Here is a 21,905-nt window from a genome sequence, read left to right as displayed (position 1 = left end):
CATAGTGATGTATTGGAGCCCTGTACCCAAAGAGAAAACGTTTTTGAAAGTAGTCTCAAAAAAAAAAAAAAAAAAAAAAAAAAGAAAGTAGTCTCGACAAATTTCATTAAGCTTCCCTACATTAAAGTTCCCTACTGGGCCCTATGCTCCAAACCCATGAGTAGAAATATATCGTGAGCTACATGGTGATGGATGTCTACTGTGCCAGCGGCTGAGCCCTCTGGAGGGACGTGTGGCCAAGTTGAGATAACCAGACATGAAGAGGCATCACTCATAGAACAGGTAGTGCAAAGGAATGCCTACAGTGAGGGAGCAAGGAGAAGCCATTTTAAAGGAGCTGATCTGTGGGTCAACTGAAATTTAGGTTAAAGAAGAGCCTGCTCCACAACAGGTCTCTTGCTCCATTTCCTAAAGCTGGTGGCACTGCAGATCAGATTAGAGAAGTGCCTCTAGGTGACAAGTAAACTGAATCAGAACTCCCAGCTGACATCTCTGTGGGCAATAAGTTATACTATGGCGGGGGTGGGGGAAGAAGGGGTATCTGCTGGGCATGATGCTAATGACTAAGGTCCAGCCCAGATTTGCACTTTAAAGTCTTGATCTTGCTTAGGCTGGGATGCTCACAGCCCTGCAGTTCTAAGTCTAGGGGTGATCCCTCCACCAGGCTCTGGAAGCATCCTGTACATGGTTCAACCCAAGCACTGTCAACCCACCCAGCAGGTAGGCTCTAGGTACCTGAAGATGATATTCTCCAGGTCAAAAGGGTATTCTATGATCCCAGTTGTGGGGACTCGAACCCGCAGCACATCCTGTTGGGTGGGTAAGTACCCAGTGGTGGCAATACGGTCAACATCAGTTAGGTAGCTAAAAAAAAACAAAAGCACAGGAAGGAGGATCCTTTAGGTTAGCAACATAAAGAAACAGGAAAGGGAGAGAGTATGGAGTTATCCTTCTACAACTTTCGATGTTTCTTCAAGCCCAAGATGTGCCATCAAAATGGGAGCATGTTTTGTTAAGAGCATCAAGGCTCAAAATCTCAGTTATTACCTTAAACACTTTTCCCTGTATCTCATTTCTCACACCCAGTCAGTAAGATCCATCATTCTATCTCTAATATTTTCTGCTCACTCTCTTCTTTCTATTCCCACAGCTATTACCCCATACAGACTCTCATGACCACCCAACCTAGACTACTGCAGCAGCTTCTTGACCCACCTTCTGCCTACCATCTCCCCTTCCTCCAAATCAATTGTTCATATAGACAAATCACTCCTCCTTAAAGAACTATTCTGGTTCTGACATTCCTCTGCTCAAAGCCTTCGCTAGCTCCCTAGCGCTTAAAGGAGAAAGTCCAAATTCTCAAGTCTAGTATTCTGGGCCATCCACAATCTGGCCACTCCCTACCTGTTTTTCTCTTCCCCTCCATGCCACCAAGTACTCTACATCCCACCCAAACTGGACCCTGAAGTATCTGTGATGTGATTTCATCCTTTCTTCTACTCACACCAATTCTACCTTCCAAGGATCCTGCATTCCCCTTGTCTATCTCCACCTGATGAAAACCTGTCCTTTAGGATCTGGTTCAGATGCTGCCTCCTCAACAAAGACCAGTCTTTTCTTCCCTGCTAGCAACGATCCTTCTCTCTTATAAGCTTACACAATGCTTTGTTTCATTTCTCTGCTAGGCTATAAGTTCTGTGCTTTCTAAAAATTTTTAACTAAATGAGGAAAAGAGGGAGAATGAATATACACACTTCATACCTTCTCCTGCCCTATGAGAGACTTCTCTGAGGACAGATACTACGAATAGTTATTTGAGAACTGGCAAGAGGAAGGTATCAGTGGCTCTATGAAGTACTGGGCTTTGGGGCCACAGAGGGTGAGAAAACCTCAGAGAAAAAAAACAACTCGATCACTGGTAGGACTCGGGCCTTTCCAGCACATGAACAGAAGGCAGTCTTCTGCATCACTGCCTTAGAAACTTGGCTTCAAATAAGTCAGTCATTTTATTTTCCCATATCAAGAAAAACCCTTAGCACCCAAGATGACACAATTTACCAACTACACTAATACAGAAACATGCAATAATTTGTGGGACGATCAAAGAGACCAAACTGCTTTTTTTGCTCTCCAACCTAACTTCTCTGATGTTCTCACTTGGCTACCAGTGGACAAGAGCCACGTGGAATCACTTCCAAAGGAAATGGTGCCATGTATCTATCCTACAGTCAAAGCTACCTGCTGTCTCCTAAATGAAGGCAGCTGTACACTCAGCAGGCAGCTGGGAGAAGAGACTGAGGGGAATGCTAGGAATCTTGAGATACCTAGCTGACCAGTTCCAAGAAGAAGTCAGTCTGTCTGTATTTAAGAACATATAAGCATTGACACATACTGCCACATTGGTAACCACCAAGTTACCCTTAGTTTTGGGTATTTTATTTCAGAAAGTGATAGAATAACAATAAAACCCCAAACTGCAACCTTTCTATCCCTTTGGGAGTCTTACCAGAATTGACCTGTTCTGGTCACTCCACAAACAAAAAAGAGCCAAGACCTGATTAGGGGCTGTCCTAAATGGCAAAAGCCTGTTCTAACAGAATTTAAGTAGGACAATTGCTTGAATTTTCAGAAAAATCCAGCCAAGCACAGAGAATCTATGGGCAACTCAGACACAGTCTCATTTGTCACAGTTCCTGTTGTTCTACTAAGTGTCAGACAGATCCCATACTTACTATTTGGCTGAGTCGGAGAGCTGATATTCTCGCCTCCTATCATAACACTCCTGGATTCCAGGGTCATTCCACAAAGTCTTAATTGCACTTACATATTGATGCTCAAATGTTGTGACCTTTTCAACATCCACCTCTCGAATCAGCAGTGCATTGGCCTAAAGCAACAGGAAAAAGAAGAGAGGGTTAACTGGTTCTAGGTCTGGTCAACCTGTGCCCTTTTCTCACCCAGGTTATTAAATCTCACAGTTAGTTCATCAGGCAAACTGTGAACATGATTAGCTTTGTTGACACAAAGAAGCAATTTAAAAACTGGGGATTTCCAAAATCACTTAATTTTGACTTGAATATTCATCAGCTAGAAGAAAAGGTTTATTACTATATCGTCTTAGGTACAATTACATCAATAAGGTTTTCCCAAAAACATACCACAACGCCTCCAGTGAGATGAGTATATCCAGGAATTCGCATAAAGGAAAGGGCATTTTTACCCAAGTTTTTTGTTTTGTTTTTGCTGCACATGAGGAGGTTTTGTTCTCACACACATGCACACTTTCCAAAAAACTCAAAGGGAGTCCTGAATGAAATTTCTACCCTAATTCAACAAGGTGGAACCAGCTGGTATTTTTACTAGGGAGAACATTCAATTCCTTTTCTCAGCCCTGTTCAGTTGTAATCTGATCAATGTGATTTCTCAAAAAGAAATCTGAGTTAAGGGATTTAAGGGTCATCTAGTAGCAGGATCCACAGAAGGTCATCACCAACACCAAGCTGCCACCCCATTTCAGAATCTCCATTATAAGGATCCTAACGGAGCTTCTGTTTGGAAACTTTCAGTGACAGGAATGCAGTATCTCACGAGGAAGCCTGTTCCACTGTAAGCTAGCAATGGAATGTAAGTTCTGTGTGAGCTCCCAGCACTCAACCCTCTCCTTACAAACATGAACAGGTAGAAAAAAGTTAGAAAATTCTTTCTGATATTGAGCCAAAATCTTTTTCACTTTAACTTCTCCTCATCAATTCTAGCTTTGCCTTCTGGGTGCCACATAAAATAAACCTGGGCCCTCTTTCTACATGGAAATTAAAATGAAAGGCACCAATACTTAGCATAAATATTTACTAAACACCTAGTATATGAAAGACACTGTGCTAGGGACCCCCAATGCAAAGAGAAAAATAAAACACTCCTGTCATCAAAGAGCTTATACTCTACTGAGGAGGCAGAACAGCTACAGAGATAAAAGAAAAAAGTATCTAAGCAAGGAAGGAACACTGACAATTGGAGGAGAGTACAGATAAATAAAGGAAGGCTTTACAGAGAATGTGACTCCTGAATTAAGTCTTAAAGGAAGTTAAGGCTATTAAGAAGAAGGAGCAGAAAAGCAGTACATTCTAGGCATCTGGGACATCCTGTGAAAAGGTATCATGAGGTGGATTCATTCCAAGAATGGCTCAATATTAGGAAAACTATAAGCATAATTGGTCATATCAACAACAAAAACAATAAAAATCATATGATTACATCAATACAGAAAACGCTTTTGACAAAATACAATACTCACTCCTATGAAAAATACTAGAAAGCACAGGAATAAATGAAGCTTTTCTTAACACAAAGAATGAGCATTATTTATAAAGTGGATAAACTAGAAGCCTTCACAATGTGATCAGGGGTGAAGCAAGAATGTCCATATCACCATCATCATTCAATATTGTATTAGAAATGCTAACTACATCAGTAAGAAAAGAAAAAGAAAACTGAAAGAATAAGAATAGGCAATGAGAAACAAAACTAATGCTCTTTGTAGACTCTATGATGACATACTTAAAGAACCCTAAAGAATCAGTCAAAAACTATCAGATACAATCAACTTTAGCAAAGTTGCAAGATATAAAACAAATCCATTTAAATCATTAGCATTTCTATGTATTACCAATAAAATCGAGCAAGAAGAGATAGAGAAAATCCATTTGAAATAACTGCAGAGAATATAAAATACTTAGGATTTTATCTGCGAAGACACACCCGAGAACTTTATTAACACAATTACAAAACACTTTTCACACAAATAAAGACGGAGCTAAACAACTGAAGAAATATTAATTGCTCATGGGTAGGTCAAGTCAACATAATAAAAATGACAATTCTACCTAAAATTTATTTATTCAGTGCCATACCAATTAAACTACCAAAGAAATACTTTATAGAGCTAGAAAAAAATAACAAAATTCATTATCTTTGTCTGGAAGAACAAAGGTCAAGAATATCAAGGGAACAATGGAAAAAATGTAAAGGAAAGCAACCTAGCAGTACCAGATTTCAAGCTATATTACAAAGCAGTGATCATCAAAACAATCTGGTACTGGCTAAGAAATACAGTGGCTGAGCAGTAGAAGAGATTAGGTACATAATATACAGAGTAAATGATTATTACAATCTAGTGTTTGATAAACCCAAAGATCCAAGTTTTGGGGACAAGAATTCACTACTTAAAAACTGGTAGGAAAACTGGAAAGCAGTCAGGGAGATACTAGGCATAATCCAACATCTCACACCACATACCAAGATAAGGTCAAATTGGGTACATTATTTAAACCAGAGCTGTCCAAAATGTGGCCTGCGATTTACACGGCCCACCTACAAGCATAGAAATTTACATAAATGCTTTAGTAAACGAGGCCCCGCAGAGCTCTCACTAAAATGGCAAATCAAAATATATCATCTATTGTTTCAATAAAAAGTTGGACAGCCCTGTTTTAGACATAAAGGGTGATATCATAAGCAAATTAGGGGAACATGGAAACAGTTATCTGTTAGATCTATGGATAAGGGACAATTTTATGACTAAAGAAGAGGATGACAGGAGGTAAAATGAAAAAAGGTTTTGCACAAAACAAAACCAATGCAGCCGAAATTATAAGGAAAGCAAGAAATGGGGAGGTGGGAATTTTTACGGCAAGTTTTTCTGATAAAGGTCTCATTTGTCAAATATAAAGGGAACTGAGACAAATTTATAAAAATAAGAGCCATTCTTCAATTTGATAAATAGTGAAAGGATATGAACAAGCAGTTTTCAGACAAAATAATCAAAGCTATCTATATTCATATGAAAATATGCTCTAAATCACTAATAATTAGAGAAGTACAAATTAAAACAACTCTGGGGCATCACCTCAAACCTATCAGATTGGCTGACATGACAGAAAAGGAAAATGACAAATACAGGAAGGGATGTGGAAAAATAGGGAAACTTAGTATACTGCTGGTAGAGTTGTGAACTGATCCAACCATTCTGGGACTGCAATTTGGAACTATGCCCAAAGAGCTATAAAACTGTGCATACTCTTTGACCCAGCAATAGCACTACTAGGTCTATATCTCACAGATCAAAACAAAAAGGAAAGGATGCACAAAATACATACAAAAATATTTATAGCAGTTCTTTTTGTGGTGGCAAAGAACTGGAAATTAAGAGGATGCCCAAAAATTGGAGAATGGCTGAACAAGTTGTGGTATATGATTGTGACAGAATACTACTGTGCTATAAGAAATGATGAATAGAATGGTTTCAGAGAAAACCTGGGAAGACTTACGTGAACTGATGCAAAGTGAAGTAAGCAGAACCTAGTATACAGTTAACAGCAATACTGTAACAATGATCAACTGTGAAAAACTTAGCTACTCTGTTCAAAGTAATGATCCAAGACAATTCCAAAGGACCCATGATGACAAACACTACCCCCACAGAGAAAACTGATTAACTCTGCAGACTGAAGCCTATTTTTTTACTTTCTTTATTTTTCTTGCTTTTTTTTAAAAACAACATGACTAATAAAGAAATGTGTTTTGCATGACTTCACATGTATAATGGGGATCATATTGCTTGCCTTCACAATAGGTAGGGGAAAAGCTGGAGGGAGGCAGAGAATTTGGAACTCGAGATTTTAAAAATGAACGTTAAATAAAAACAAAGAAAAAGAAAAAAAGAATAGGTACCATGATGAAACATGCAATGTCTACCAGTCTGGTTGCAATACAGAACACATAAAGGAACATAGTATGACTAAGCAGTGCTTTAAATGTGAGGCTGAAGAGTTTGTATTTTATCCTAGAAGCAACAGAGAGCCTCTGAAGATTTCTGAACTGGGGAGTAACATGAGCAGACCTATGTCTTTGGAAGAGTATTTTGGCCAAGGATGTGATAGATGAACTGGAGAGAAGAGCAACTAGAAAAGGGACAATCCATTGGGGGCTACTGCAATAGCAAGAGAGAAGTGATGATGGCCCCAAACTAGGGTAGAAGTCATGTGAGGGTGAAATAAGGTAATGGATCTGAGAGATGAACTGGCAGAAGTCAAGGATAACTTGATATTCTGAAGGACATATTTGCAGGCAGCAGGAAAAGGGACAGAAAATAGGAAAAGACAGATAAGAGATACAGATGCAGTGACTAAAGAAGCAACTCCCAAAAGAGGAAGGAGGGCCATGAGATTAAGGGCATACGTAGAGAACTTGGCCTTAGAAAGGAAAAGGGTCACCCATACCTTAGAGAGTCAAGAAAAGGAAGAAAAGACTATGGCTGATGTAGTTAGGTAGCTTTAAAAAAAAAAAAAAAAAGGACAGAAGGATCCTTTAGGTCAGAAAATTTCTTTAGGTAAAGAAAGGTGGAAAGGAAAGAAGAGTGAGTTATCTTTCCATGACCTTTGAGCTCCTTCAGGCCCTAGATGTGCCATCAGAAATGGGATCATAGATGTAGATGGGGGTTTGGGGATTGTGGAACATAATTCAAACAACAAGTATCTATTAAGTACTTAATGCCAGAACTGGACAAAAATAAAAATAATCTCTTGCTCTCAAGGAGTTTATATTCCACTGGAACTCACAGCAGATGGCTTCTATTAGTAAAAAATGAAGTTAAAAGGGAGGGGAGAGTTGAGTAAAGAACTTGTTGAGATAAGGATGATTCTTTGAAAGAGACAGAGGGGAGGGATATATTGGGAAATTAAGGTAATGTAAAAATAAAACCTATTGGTAAAAATTTTAAAAGCAAAAGTAATCTTTTAAAACAAAGTTAATCAGGGAAGAATAAAAGGGTATAGCAACGAGGGCCCAGGTGAGATTAGATAACAAAATTTTAGTGGACCCACATTCAATAGCAGTTCACCATAGTTCCAAGTATGAGTCAAAGAGATATATGGTAGAGATAACCCAGGAGTCTGGCATAATTGAAGTGGCGATTTCTAAGGGGCATGAGATTCATGGACAGAAGACAGATTATAGCTGAATTGGGATGTGAGACCGATGTAGGAGTAATATACTAGGAAAAGGGGTGGAACAGAGAAATTAGAGGACATGGTGAAGGACATGTTTACGAGCAATAAAAAAGAGGAAAAAATAGGAGACGTTAGGGTCTAAGAGGGAAATTTCAGAGTTAAAGGTCATGAAGATAGTATAGTCAGCTATAGGTGATGGACATTTTGAAGGTATGATCATAAGGTAAAGTGGAGGAATCTGATGAACTGGCAGACTAGAATGTTTGAGGAGATACCATGTATGCTGAAGGATACAAATATGAGGACAGGTGTTAGGATAAAGAGGAAGACTGTGAGCCAGGTTCTAAACTCCTTAAGAGAGGAGAGTGACCTGGAAGCTTAGTAGATAACTGCAACAAGGATTTGGGAAATGAGATAGAAACTTCTGCACCAACATTCTAAGAGTAATGGTGGCAGAAGAAGTATCTAGAAGAGGCAGTAAGAAGCAAGAAGTATGCCTACCATGTGTGTCAGGATTATAAGAGGAGAACCCAATTCTAGAGTGGGAAGCACTGTCTTCAGGAAGGAGCCAAGTTTCCTTGAATGCAAGAACATGTGAAAAGTAGAAGAGGAAAAAGTCTGGGGTAGAGAAAATGTGTTAACAATATCAGATTTTCCAGGAGGTACAATGGAAGGGAAGGGCACAGGAGAGTAGGGCTGATGGTAGGCCAAGAGGGTTCTCAATTCAGCAGAAAGAGACTGAATCATTAAGACTGAGGATAAGGAGGTGATGGTTTGTAAGCTGTAGGATAAGGGGAGTACGAATTCACAAAGCATTTATTAAGCAGCTATGTAACAAGTAATGCAGATACTAAGACAAAAATGATTCAGGCTTTGAATTCAATGAGCTAATTGTAATGATCCTCTCCAGGGCATCCTACAACTTCACCTTAGTGTTTCATCCCTCCTTCCCCTGTCCAGCTACACACCACATTCTGACACCCCAGAAGGGCTCCACCCTGAGGGAGGCTGAATGATTAACATAGTTCCATCCTGTTCAACCTTCTCCTACCCCAGGGATTCTGACCTCCCAACTATTAACCTTCAAGCCCTCTATCCTCCACTAACTCCACTCTCCCTAGAATCTAATCTCTTCCCCCATTCTCACTCTGGATCTACCCACCCCTCCCACTGTGCTCTCTGGAATGCTTGCACCAAAGGAAATTCATTTGCTTTCGTCTTAAACTTCTTTCATTCTCACTCTTTCCATCTTTTTTCAGTCACTGAGATCTGGCTCCCTCCTGATGACAGTTTCACTGGCCACTCTTTCCAACAGCAGGTGCATTTTCACTCATACTGCCCTATTCATTGGTCAAAATGGAGAAGTTTAAATATTCTTTTCTCCCTACTACCAGAGCACTTCAAGGCTTTCCTACCACTATTTCCCATCAACCCCTCTTTCTTTGAGGCTCATTCAATCCATACCTAATCACCTAATCAAGACTTATCAGTTCTTATCTACCAACATGCAATTTCTTTCTTTCCTTCTTTCTTCTCAAAAACCAAACCTTAAACTCATTTCATTCTGAGCTCACAGACTGGAACACAATAGGTCCCTGCCCAAACACCACTTAATGGCTATATTTTGGGCCTTCCTGGATCTGAGTGAATGTCAATAGTAATTGTTCCTCTTTTGGCCAGCAACTCTGAGGGTCTTCCTCCCCCAGTTTGATTTTTTTTTTTTTAATTAAAGGGGCCATCCCTTGGCTCACTTCTTTAAGAGGTCTATTCACTGAATGGGCATTACCTCACTTAAAGTGAGAGCCTGAAAAGACCTGAGCCTAAAAGGGCCAGGGTCTCCCATTGCATCCTAGGCCATCTCCAGTCATTCTGATAAGTATCTGGCCACTGGACCAAGATAGCTCTGGAGAAGAAAGTGAGGCTGGTGACCCTGCACAGCCCTCCCTCACTCAAATCAAAGTCAACTGTAAGTCATGTCATTTCCCTGATGTCACGGTCTTCTTCAAAAACAAAGGACAAACACACAATACAGGACACTTTCCTTCCTTCTTCAATGAGTTCAGTGCCTGGCTCACAGTCTTTGTCTTTTCTTCAACTCCTGCCCTCACACAAGGGGACTTCAACATACATACTAACAATCCCTCAAACACTATAACCAACCAGTTCCTTAACTTACTCATTTCCTGTGACCCTCTCCTCCATCCCACTTCAAACATGTTCATAAACACTTAAAATTTCCTTATCTGATCACAAACTGTTGATATTCCACCTCTCTCCCTCAGCTTTGCAAACTCTAATCCTGTTCTTTGTCCTCATCATGACCTCCAATCCTTCTACCCCTTAGTTCTTTCCTAGTCCACACCCGTACGCTCTCCACCCTTCCCCATCCTGACCCCTTGGGGAACAAATTCGACTCTGTAATGTCTTGTTCTTTCAAGTTCCTTGCTCTCTCATCCTATCATGCCCTGCCAAGGTTTTTAGCCTTGGATTACTCCTTCCATCCATGGTTTCTGTTTCCACTCGTATGCTGCTGAAAGAAGCTGGAGAAAAATTTTAAAAACAATGCTGATGGGGTCCATTACAAATTTATGTTATATAATCTCAAGTGGGCCCTCACTGCAGCAAGGAAATCCCTTCACACCTCCCTAGTCAATTCACTATCCCATCCACCAGTTTTCCAAACCTTTTCATCCCTCCTCAAGCGCCCGTGGTGTCCTCTCTCCCAGCCTACTCAGCTGAAAACCTTGCCTCCTATTAAAGTGAACAAATTAAGGTCACCTACCCAGAGCTCCTTCTTCTCTCCTCCTCCTCATCACTTGAATATCTTCCTCCAGGATCTCTTTCTTTATCCCTGTCTCACACAAAGAGGTGGCCCTTTTTGCCAAGGCAAATCTTGGACATGTATAAATGACCCCATACCATCTTCTCCAGCAAAAAATCCCCTCTGTATCTCACTAATCTTCAATGTCTCCCTGCCTACTGGCTTTATTCTTATGGCCTACAAACACGCCGATAGGTCTCCATCCTCAAAAAACCTACACTTGATCCATCCATCCCCACTAGCTATCATCCTATATCTCCCCTCCCTCTTCTAGCAAAACTCCTTGAAAAAACTGCCTGTAGTCTGTGCCACCATTTCCTTTCCGCTCCCCCTCTCTTAACACACTACAACCTGGCTTCTGACTTCATCATTCCACTGAAACTGCATTCTTCAAAGCTACCAATGGTCTCTTCATTGTCAAATCCAATGGCCTTTTATCAATCCTCTATCTTCTAGAATCCTCTGCAGCCTTCACCACTGCCAAGCACTCTCTTCTCCTTGATTCTCTCTTCTCTCTACATTTTTATGACATTGCTCTTTCCTGGTTCTGTCTCACCACTTCCTCTCAGAATCCTTTGCTGGATCTTCATCCAGCAGGCTAACTGCAGGTGTCCCCCAAGGTTATGTCCTGAGCCCTTTTCTCCCTCTATATTAATTGACTTGGTGATATCATCAGCTCCCTTGGATTCAACTATCATTCTTTATGCTAAAAGATTTCCAAATCTATTTGTCCAGCCATAACCTTATCTCCCCCTCCCCCATACTTCTGGTCTTGCATTTCCAGCTGCCTATTAGATATCTCCAACTGGATTTCCTGCAGGCACTTTAAACTCAACACATCCAAAGCTGAATTCATTATCTTTCCCCCAAACCCTCCTCTCTTTCCTAACTTCCCTAATGTCAAGGATACAACTATCTTCCCAACCACCTTGGCTCACAGCCTTAGGTGTCATTCCCAATTCTTGAATCTCTCTTACCCCCACATCTAATCAGTTGCCAAGTTCCACTGATTTTGCCTCTACATCTCTTACATATGCCTCCATTTCTCCTCTGACATTACCACCACTCCGGTGAGGACTCTCATCACCTATGCCTTGACTATAGTAAGTGTCTCCCAATTGGTCTCGATGACTCAAGTTTCTCCCCACTCTAGTCCATCCTCCCCTGAGCTGTCAAACTGATCCTCCTAAAGTATAGGTCAGCTGATATCACACCCCAACTCCAATGACTCCTATTATCTCTAGGATTAAATATAAACTCCTCTATTTGATTTTTATAAAGTCCTTCATGACTTGGTCCCTTTCCTACCTTCACTGGCTTTGAACTCCCCTCCACGAACTCCTCAATCTGGTAATGCTGGCATCTTTGTTGTTCTTTGAACACAACAATCTACCTCCTGACTCTAAGCCTTTTCCCTAGTTGTTCTCCATGCCTAGAATTCTTTCCTCTTTTCCACTCCCTGGCTTCTTTCAGATCCCAGCTAAAATACCCCCTTGTACAAAAAGCCTTTAACTTCCTGCCTTGCCTCTGAAATTATCTCCACTTTATCCTGTCTATATGGTGTGTAAATAGTTGTTTGCATATTGTATCCAACATTAAACCAAAAGCTTCTTGAAGGCAGAGCTACCTTTTACCTTTCTTTATATCCCCAACACTTTTAGCTAGTGTCTCGTAATATTAGGTTAATAAATGCCATGTAAGATGAGAAGCACTTGTGTGAAGATCTAAGCAGAGAAAGAGTCAATTTTGTCATTCAAGTTTACTACAGACCACCTAGACAGAAACAGTCAACAGAAATAGAGTTTGGGAAACAGATCACAAGGGCACAAGTCAAAGGACCATAGAATAAAAGCTTGAAGGAGCTTTAGAAGTTATTGAGTCAACCCCCTCATTTTACTTAGAAGGAAACCAAGAAACAGAGAGGTTACGTTCCCAGGGTCATACAGCTAGTAAGTGACAGAGGTAAGATATGAACACAGGTTTTTCTAACTCCAGTTTATCTTTCTCATCACTGTCCACTGAAGGAGAAGAATGCAGAAGAGAAAAACTGATTTGGGAAATAAATAGCAGGGGAGAAAAAAGGTGTCTGAGAATGGTAGGTAATTAGATCTCTAGATCATAGCTTAAAATACAGAAATGACAGACTCTTGGCAGCCAACAAGGGTTGGTAAGAATTTATTGGCTCCAGATAGCAGATGAAGAAGCATGCCTCCCAGTACCTGACAGAAAACTGCTGGATAAGTGTATAAAATGAGACACACATCTTCGGCCATAACCAATATATTGATTTGTTTCACTTGACTATACTTATGATACAGGTGAGGACTTTTTGGGGAAGTGTGTAGAGAGTTGGGGGTAATGAAAGAAATACCAGCAAATAAGAAAGAAGAGGGGGGAGGTGGTCAATGAAAACTTTTTCAAATACAGACAAGACAACAGAAGGACTTTGAGAGGGGAACAAATATGAACAGGATAGTTTTGCTATTACAGATTTAATATAAATTTTTAAAAAACTACACATAACAGAAGTTTAATTTCATATGTGATCCACTTTTTCATTCTTTTTATGCTCTTATTTGCTGTTAATTAAATTTATAATAAAAACATTTTATTGTTATTTGAATGGTATCTTAAAAATCTAATCAAAAAGGTTTTTAAATAAAGGATGAGAGAGGGAGAAAATGTCCTAAGTTTTATACACCAAGCTATATATCATAGAGTTCTTACAATGGAAGAATAAGAGTTGATATAACTAGGAATTCACAAGAAATATAAATCCAAGAAAGAGGCCAGGAATTAAACCCATGACCTCAAATGCCTAGACACAGACTTCAAAGCTTATTTAACAAGCTTAATGCAAAGAGGTAAATTCAATCTATAGGTATCACTGAGATTTATTTGGTGGAAAGAAACCCATGAATGAAATATGCTTCAGAATGGGTATATCTCATTTAAAACAATAGAATCACTTTTTTTTTTAAGTGGGGAAAGTGGAAAGGTGGAGAAGTACTGTCCACTAAGAAGGTATGCTAATGAAAGAAAATTCAGGAGTGAGACAGAAGAATACAGAGTGGAAAGCACTTTGTTGAAGATCAAAGGACATAGAAACAGAAAAAATTATGCCTATAGACCACCTAGATAGAAAGAGGAAATAAACAAGGAATGTGAGAAATAGATCACAAGCCAGGCACAGAGATAATATGATACTGGAGGGGACTTCAATTATCCGGACAACTGCTAGAGCTTTCTTCTCTCTCAAAAGTAAAGCAGCTAGCTCTTTTTGTGGTGACAAAGATATAGAAATTGAGGGGATACCCATCAATTGGGGAATGACTGAACAAGGTGTGGTATGTAATTGTAATGGATTACTAGGATGCTATAAGAAATGATGAGCAGGATGGTTTCAGAAAAACCTAGGAAGGCTTATATGAATTGATGCAAAGTAAAGTGAAAAGAACCAGGAGGGCATTATATACAGCAATATTGCAAGAATGATCAACTATGAAAGGCTCAACAACTCTGATCAAGATAATGATCCAAGACAATTCCAAAGGACCCATGAAGAAAAATGTTATCTACCTCCAGAGAGAAATGATGAATTTTAAATGGAGATTGAAGCAAACTTTTTTTAGAACTTTCTTTATTTTTCTTGTTTTTTGTGTTTTCCTTTGCAACAGGCTAATATGGAAATATGTTTTGCATAACTTCACATGTATAATCCACATACTGCTTGCCTTCTCAGTGGGTGTGAGGGGGCATAGGAGAGAAAGGAGAGAATTTGGAACTCAAAATGTTTTAAATGAATGTTAAAATTTTTTTACATGTAATTGGGAAATATTTAATAATACATGTACATATAAATATATGTATTTTAAATAAAGTGGCTAGTAATTTCTTGAATTACCCTAATGAAAATTCATCCTTAAAAGGGAGAGGAACTCTCAAGGGGAAATCCTATTCTGGATCTGATTCTCACTAACAGGAAGGAACTGGTTGCTAGGTTGGAAATTATGGGAAATGACCATTTCCCTTATAGAGTTTGTGACAGAGAAGACGAAAGCTGGACATAGTCTGGTACGCTCCCTAGATTTGAGGAAAGCAAATTCTAGGGGTGCAGAGAAAGGATAGGATCTCAGGATTAAAATGGTACAGAGGATGTCAGCCCAGAAGGGATAGGAAGGTCTCAAGAATAAAATTCTAAAAACCCAAAGGGAAATGATTCTGAAGAAGGAAAGTGGAATTTCTCTAAAGAGACTGTTTGTAAGAGACTGTTGTGGATGCACCAGGAATTCACTAAGATTAAAAAAGAATTATCTTAAATTTCAAAAAGATATGGAAACAAAAACAAGTAAAATGAAGATGAAAATAAAAGCATGAAGCTCTAACAGTGCCAGGAACGCTAAAGCTCAAAATAAGTTTAACTAAAGCTAAGAACAGGAAGGAATTGTTCTATAGCCCTACTGGAGAAAAAGGCAAATACAGAGAAAAACTAAGGCTGCTGTTTGGCATGGCTACAACAAGGATAAGTGATCATCAAAAGGAGGAAGAGCTGCTCACTTATCTTGTTTTTCCCTCCTCTGCTGAGAAAGGCCTAGAAATAATATTTCAAGAAATTATTAAGGAAAATCGCTCTGATGTCTTAGATTCAGAGGAAATCTTGATCTATTTCCAGAGGGAAACAGAAATGCAAAGAATCCACTGATCAACTCCTGAAAGAGATCCCAAAATAAAAACTCCTAGGAATGTTAGAGTCAAAATCCAGAGCTCCCAGGTCAAAGAAAAAATACTTCAAACAGCCAGAAAGAAGCAATTCAAATATTATGGAGCCACAATTAGGATCACACAAAATTTAGCAGCTTCCATGTTAAAGGAGAAGAGGGCTTGGAATATGATATTCCAGAGGGCAAAAGAGCTAAGATTACAACCAAGAATAACATACCCAGTAAAGCTGAGTGTAATACTTCAAGGGGAAAAAAATGGATAGTTAATGAAATAGAGGACTTTCAAGTATTGCTGATAAAAAGAGCAGAGTTGAATAGAAAATATGACATTCAAACAGAAGACTCAAAGAAAGCGTAAACAGGAAAAAGTAATCATGGAACTCGATAAAATTAAACCGTTAACATTCCTATATGGGAAGATAATACATGTAACTCTTAAGAACTTTATCAGTATTAGGACAGTAAAAAAAGGAGTTTACATAGACAGAGAGCATGGGTGTGAACCAATTATGATCTCCAAAAAAAATTAAGGTGTGAAAAAGAGGGATGCACTGGGAGAAGAGGGAAGAGAGAGGCAGAACGGGAAAAATTTCCTCACATGAAAGAGGCACTTAAGAAAGAGCTTTGAGGGTGGGGGAAGCAGGCAATGCTTGAACCCCATTGCCACTGGAATTGGTTCAAAGAGGGAAGAATACACACATACACACACACACACACATTCAGTCATGCATAGAAATATAACTTACCTAATAGGGAAACAGGAGGGGAAGGGCTGGGGGTGAATCATAAAAGGCAACACAGATTAAGGGAGGCAGTAGAAGCAAAATAGACTTTTGAGGAGGGGGGAGGAAGAAACAGAAGAAAATGGGATAGAGGGAAATACACAGTTAGTAATCATAATTACGAATGTGAATGGAATAAGCTCACTCGTAAAACAGAAACAGAAGCAGAATGAATGAGAAACAAGAAACCAAAAATGTGTTGTTTATAATAGACACACCTGAAACAGGAAGACATACATACAAGGGCAAGAGCAGAAGCTAATGTACTTCAGCTAAACTAAAATAAAGCAGGGATAGCAATCATAGTCTTGGACAAAGCAAAAGCAAAAACAGACCTAATTAAAAGAGATAATCAGGAAAACATTATGCTAAAAGGTACCACAGACAATGAAGTAATATCAAAAATTTTTACAAGTTTCTCTAAGAAAGGCCTTATTTCTTCTATGTATATATACAGAATATAGAACTGAGTCAAATTTATAAAAATAAGACCCATTCCTCAATTGATAAATGGTCAAAGGCTATAAAGAGGCAGTTTTCAGAAGAAGAAATCAAAGCTATCTGTAGTCGTAAAAAATGCTCTAAATTACATTTCGGTTAGAGAAATGCAAATTAAAACAACTCTGAAGTACCTCATACCTATCAGAAATGACAAATGCTGGAGGGAATGAGGGAAAAATAGGTATGCTAATGAACTGCTGGTGGAAGAGTGAACTGGTCCAGTCATTCTGGAGAACAATTTGGAACTATGTCCAAAGAACTAGAAAACTGGGCATACCCTTTAACCCAACAATACCACTAGGTCTGTATCGCAAAGAGGTTAAAGAAAAAGGAAAAGGACCTATAGGTACAAAAATATTTATAGCAGCTCTTTTGTGGTGGCAAAGAATCAGAAATTGAGGGAACACTCATCAATTGGTTGTGTTTGTCCTTTCTTTTCAAAGAGGAGCATAACATCAGGAAAATGATGACATGACTTGCAGCTGACTTTGATTTGAGTGAGGAAGGGTTGTGCAAGGCCACCATTCTCACTTTTTTCATCAATTGGGGAATAAGCCTATGATTGTGATGGATTAATACTGTACTGTAAGAAATGACAAGGGGAGGTGATTTCAGAAAAATATGACAAGAACTATATGAACTATGTGATGCAAAGTGAGGTGAAAAGAACCAAGAGATCATTGTGCACAGTAACAGCAATACTGTAATAATGATCAGCTGTGAAAGACTTAGGGGATAAGTGGAGCCATGATGGCAGAGAAAAGACAGGGACTCTCCCCATGTCCTCTGAACACAGAGCTTGTGGCATGTCTGCTGCACAGTATGTCCTGGCTGAGAGTAAAGCATGGGCTCCACTCTGCTTCTCTAATAACCGGTAACAGTAATATGCCATTCTATTAGAACAATCTGATTAGTGAGTGATGAATAAAATGATGGAACTTGTCCCAGTCCCTTCCAGATATAAAACTATAATCTTATAAACTTCTCTAATCTTGTTTCTTCATTCATAAAATGGTGACTAGTGATAATTGTTATTAATAAAATTGGTAATAATAAAAAATGATAGGGACTCTCCTGAGTTCTCTCAAATTCCCTTCTAAACAACTATAAATAAATAACACCTCAACTGAATGGGCAGCAGTAGCTTCCAGAACCCTCAGCCCACAGATAGTAAAGGGGTCAGATAAAAGATCAGAAGGAGATTACAGTGGTCCCTTTGCTGGTACAGCAAAGTGCAGGACTCTGTTGCATTGCCCAAACGCAGATCTAGGTTGAAGTCCTGGGTCACAGTACCAGGGCAAGGAGTACTAGTACAGCAGAGCTTGCGGCCACAAGGGAATAAGGACCCTGGTCACTGTTCCAGGGTGGAAAAGAGTGCTTGTGGTCACTCACAGACCAGAGCACAGGTAGAAAAAGTAGTAAACATACCTCTCCTTAGATCATACTACCTTGGAAGAACTAAAAACTATGACAATTAAAAAGGTTCAAGAGACATAGTTTCTAGATAATTTAATCATTTCATTAATAAGGCCAGCAATTATTAATAAAAGGTTGGTCATTTGGCCATCTCTCTCTTAGACCAAAAACAATCATGACAGCAGGCTCAGAGCTTATATGTGTTTTTGGAAGAGGAGTGGCAATCAACTCTGATTGGTTAACACAACAGGAGATGAGCTATATTAAAATGGGGGGGCTCAAAGTGACATCATGTCACCCTAGGACAGAGAAACCATCTCTTTACTCAGACCACCCCTAGCCTTGGGCTACAAAAGGATATGTCTCCACCCAAGCTTGACTGAATAGAATTCACTAGAGACTAGAGATTCCTTGTAGGGTTGGGTCAGATAGAGGAGAAGTTTAACTATACCTTCAGAGACTGAGGTCTTTAAAATAGAAAAGAATGGGGGAACTCAATCTCTCAGAATCATTAGTTATTAATAATCATTGCTCTCAAAACTTACAAACTCCCCAGAACTAGCTCTGAAAGCAGCTACACAAAAAACCTAAAGCTTGGGCCAAGAGCAGAGCCCAACTTTAACTTCAAGTTGAAAGACAAGAAATAAGATGGAAAAATGAGCAAACAACAAAAGAACCAGATCACAGAAATTTACTATGGTGACAGGGAAGATCAAAACACAAAAGCAGAAAACAACGAAGTCAAAACTGCTACATCCAAAGTCTCAAAGAAAAATGTGAATTTGGTCTCAGGCCCCTGGAAGAGCTCAAAAAGGATTTTAAAAATCAAATAAGAGAGGTAAAGGAAAAATTGGGAAAAGAAATGAGAATGATGCAAAAAAATAATGAAAAAGGAGTCAACAGCTTGGTAAAGGAGGCACAAAAAAAATACCACGAAAATGACATTTTAAAAAACAAAGTAAGCCATATGGTAAAAGCGGCACAAAAATTCACTGAAGAGAAGAACTCCTTAAAAAGTACAATTGGCCACATGGAAAAAGATGTACAAAAATTCACTGAAGAACTCCTTAAAAGTAGAATTGGCTAAATGTTAAAGGAAATACAAAAGCTCACTGAAGAAAATGATACCTTAAAAATCAGAATTGAACTAGAAGTGAAAGACTCCATGAGACATCAAGAAACAATCAAACAAAATCAAAAGAATGAAAAAAAAAAAGAAGAAAATATGAACTATCTCACTGGAAAAAAACAAATCACCTGGAAATCAAGGAGAGATAATTTAAGAATTATCAGACTACCTGAAAGCCGTGATAAAAAAAAAAAAGAGCCTAGACATCACATTTCAAGTAATTATCAAGGAAAACTGCCCTAATATCCTAGAACCACAGGGAAAAAGATATTGAAAGAATATACCAATCACCTAAAAGAGATACCAAAATGAAAGCTCCCAGGAATATTACAGTCAAATTCCAATACTTTCAGGTGAAGGAGAAAATAATTCATATATCATGGAGCCCGAAACATGGGTAGCTAGGTGGCACAGTGGATAGAGGACTGGGACTTATCTTCCTGAATTCAAATCTAGCCTCAAATACCTATGAGCTGTGTGACCCTGGGCAAGTCATTTAACCCTGTTTGCCTAAGCTGTTCATCTATAAAATGAGCTGGAAAGGGAAATGGCAAATAACTTCAGTATCTTTGCCAAGAAAACCCCAAATAGGATCGTGTAAAATCGGACACAACAACACAACTGAACATCAACAACATAGTCAGGATTACACAAGATTTAGAAGCTTCTAGATTAAAGGACAGGAGGGATTGGAATATGATACACGAGGGGGCAAAAGAGCTAGGATTATAATCAAGAAAACCAGAAAAACTAAGTATAATCTTTCAGGGGGGAAGATGGATATTCAGTGAAATAAAGGACTTATAAGCATTCCTGATGAAAAGACAAGAACTGAATTGAAAATCTGACATTCAAACAGAAGACCCAAGAGAAGCATAAAAATGTAAACAGGAAAGAAAAATCATAAAGGATTCAATAAGGTTAAATCGTTTACATTCCTACAAGGGAAGATGATACTTTTAACTCTCAAGAACTTTCTCATTATTAGAAGGAATATACATAGACAGAAGGCATGAATGTGAGTCAGCTATGGTGGGATGATATAGTAAAAAAATAAAATTAAGGGGTGAGAAAGAGGGATGCACTGAGAGAAGGGGAAGAGGAGAGGTAGAGTGGGGTAAATTATACTACGTAAAAGAGGAACAAAAGAGCTTTTGCAGGGGAGGGGAAGATAAGAGATGGCGGGGAGCACTTAAACCTTACTCTCATCAGAATTGGCTCAAAGAGGGGATATAGAAATCTATCTTACCCTATGGGAAAGTAGGAGAGGAAGGGGATGGGGGGAGGGAAGGGAGGGCTCAGCTTACAGAAAGGGAGGGCAGACTAGGGGAGGGAGCAGTAAGAAGCAAAACACTTTTGAGGATAGACAGGATGAAAGGAAAGAGATAGTAGGATAAAGAAAGGGAGGGGGGAGGGGGAGAGAATAGGATAAAGAGAAATACATAGTAATCATAATTGTGAAAAAAATTTTACAGCAAGTTCCTCTGATAAAGGCCTCATTTCTCAAACATAGAGAACTGAGTCAAATTTATAAAAAAATTTTCCTAATTGATAAATGGTGAAAGGATATGAACAGGCAGTTTTCAGATGAAGTAATTAAAGCTGTCTATATTCATATGAAAATATGATCTAAATCACTATTTATTAGAGAAATAAAAATTAAAAGATCTCTGAAGTACCACCTCACACTTATCAAATTGGCTAATACGAGAGAAAAAGAAAATAACAAATGTTGGAAGGGATGAGGGAAAATTGAGTTACTGGAGTTGTGAACTGATTCAATCATTCTGGAGAGCAATTTGTAACTATGCCCAAAGAGCTATAAAACCGTACATTCACTTTCACCCAACAATACCACTATTAGACCTATATTCCAAAGAGATTAAAAAAAAACAAAAGTGAAAAGGACCTATATGTACAAAAATATTTAAAGCAAACTTTTTGTGGTAGCAAAGAATTGAAAAGTGAAGGAAACTGAAGCCCATAAATTAGGGAATGGCTGAAAGAGTTGCAGTATATCTGATCAAATCGTATTGTACTATAAGAAATGATGAGTAGGATACTCTCAGAAAAAACTGAAAAGACTTACATGAACTGATGCAAAGTGAAATGAGCAGAACCAGGAGAACGTACACTGTAACAGCATTACTATATAATGGTCAGCTGTGAATGATTTTGCTATTCTCAGCAACACAATGATCCAAGGCAATTCGGGTCTTATGATGAAAAAATGCTATTCATCTCCAAAGGAAGAACCGATGGAGTCTGAATGCAGATTGAAGCACAGTTTGTTTTTACTTTATTTTTCTTGAGGGTTTTGTTTTTTTGGTTTGTGTTTTCTTTTACAACATGACTAATATGGAAATATGTTTTGCATGACTGTATATGAATAACCTAAATCAAATTGCTTGCCTTCTCAATGGTGGGGCAGGGGAGGGAAAGAGAATTTGGAAATAAAATTCTAAAAAATGAATGTTAAAAATTGCTTTTACATGTAATTGGAAAAAACAGAATATTAAATAAACATATTTT

General features: G+C 38.7%; 1 protein-coding gene across 1 annotated transcript in view; it reads right to left on the bottom strand.

The window, feature by feature from the left end:
* The window catches only part of GNA11 (G protein subunit alpha 11), a 71,928-nt gene that overhangs the window by 12,997 nt on the left and 37,026 nt on the right, over positions 1–21,905 (bottom strand). Inside the window, exons 3-4 of the mRNA XM_036757758.1 lie at positions 2,733–2,887; positions 736–864 (exon numbers count right to left, since the gene is read on the bottom strand). Of these exons, the coding sequence (XP_036613653.1) occupies positions 736–864; positions 2,733–2,887 (284 nt within the window). The remainder of the gene's footprint in view (positions 1–735; positions 865–2,732; positions 2,888–21,905) is intronic.

The sequence above is a fragment of the Trichosurus vulpecula genome, chromosome 1, assembly GCF_011100635.1.
Source record: "Trichosurus vulpecula isolate mTriVul1 chromosome 1, mTriVul1.pri, whole genome shotgun sequence".
Taxonomy (NCBI): Eukaryota; Metazoa; Chordata; class Mammalia; order Diprotodontia; family Phalangeridae; genus Trichosurus; species Trichosurus vulpecula.
This window is presented reverse-complemented; position numbering and strand designations above follow the sequence as displayed.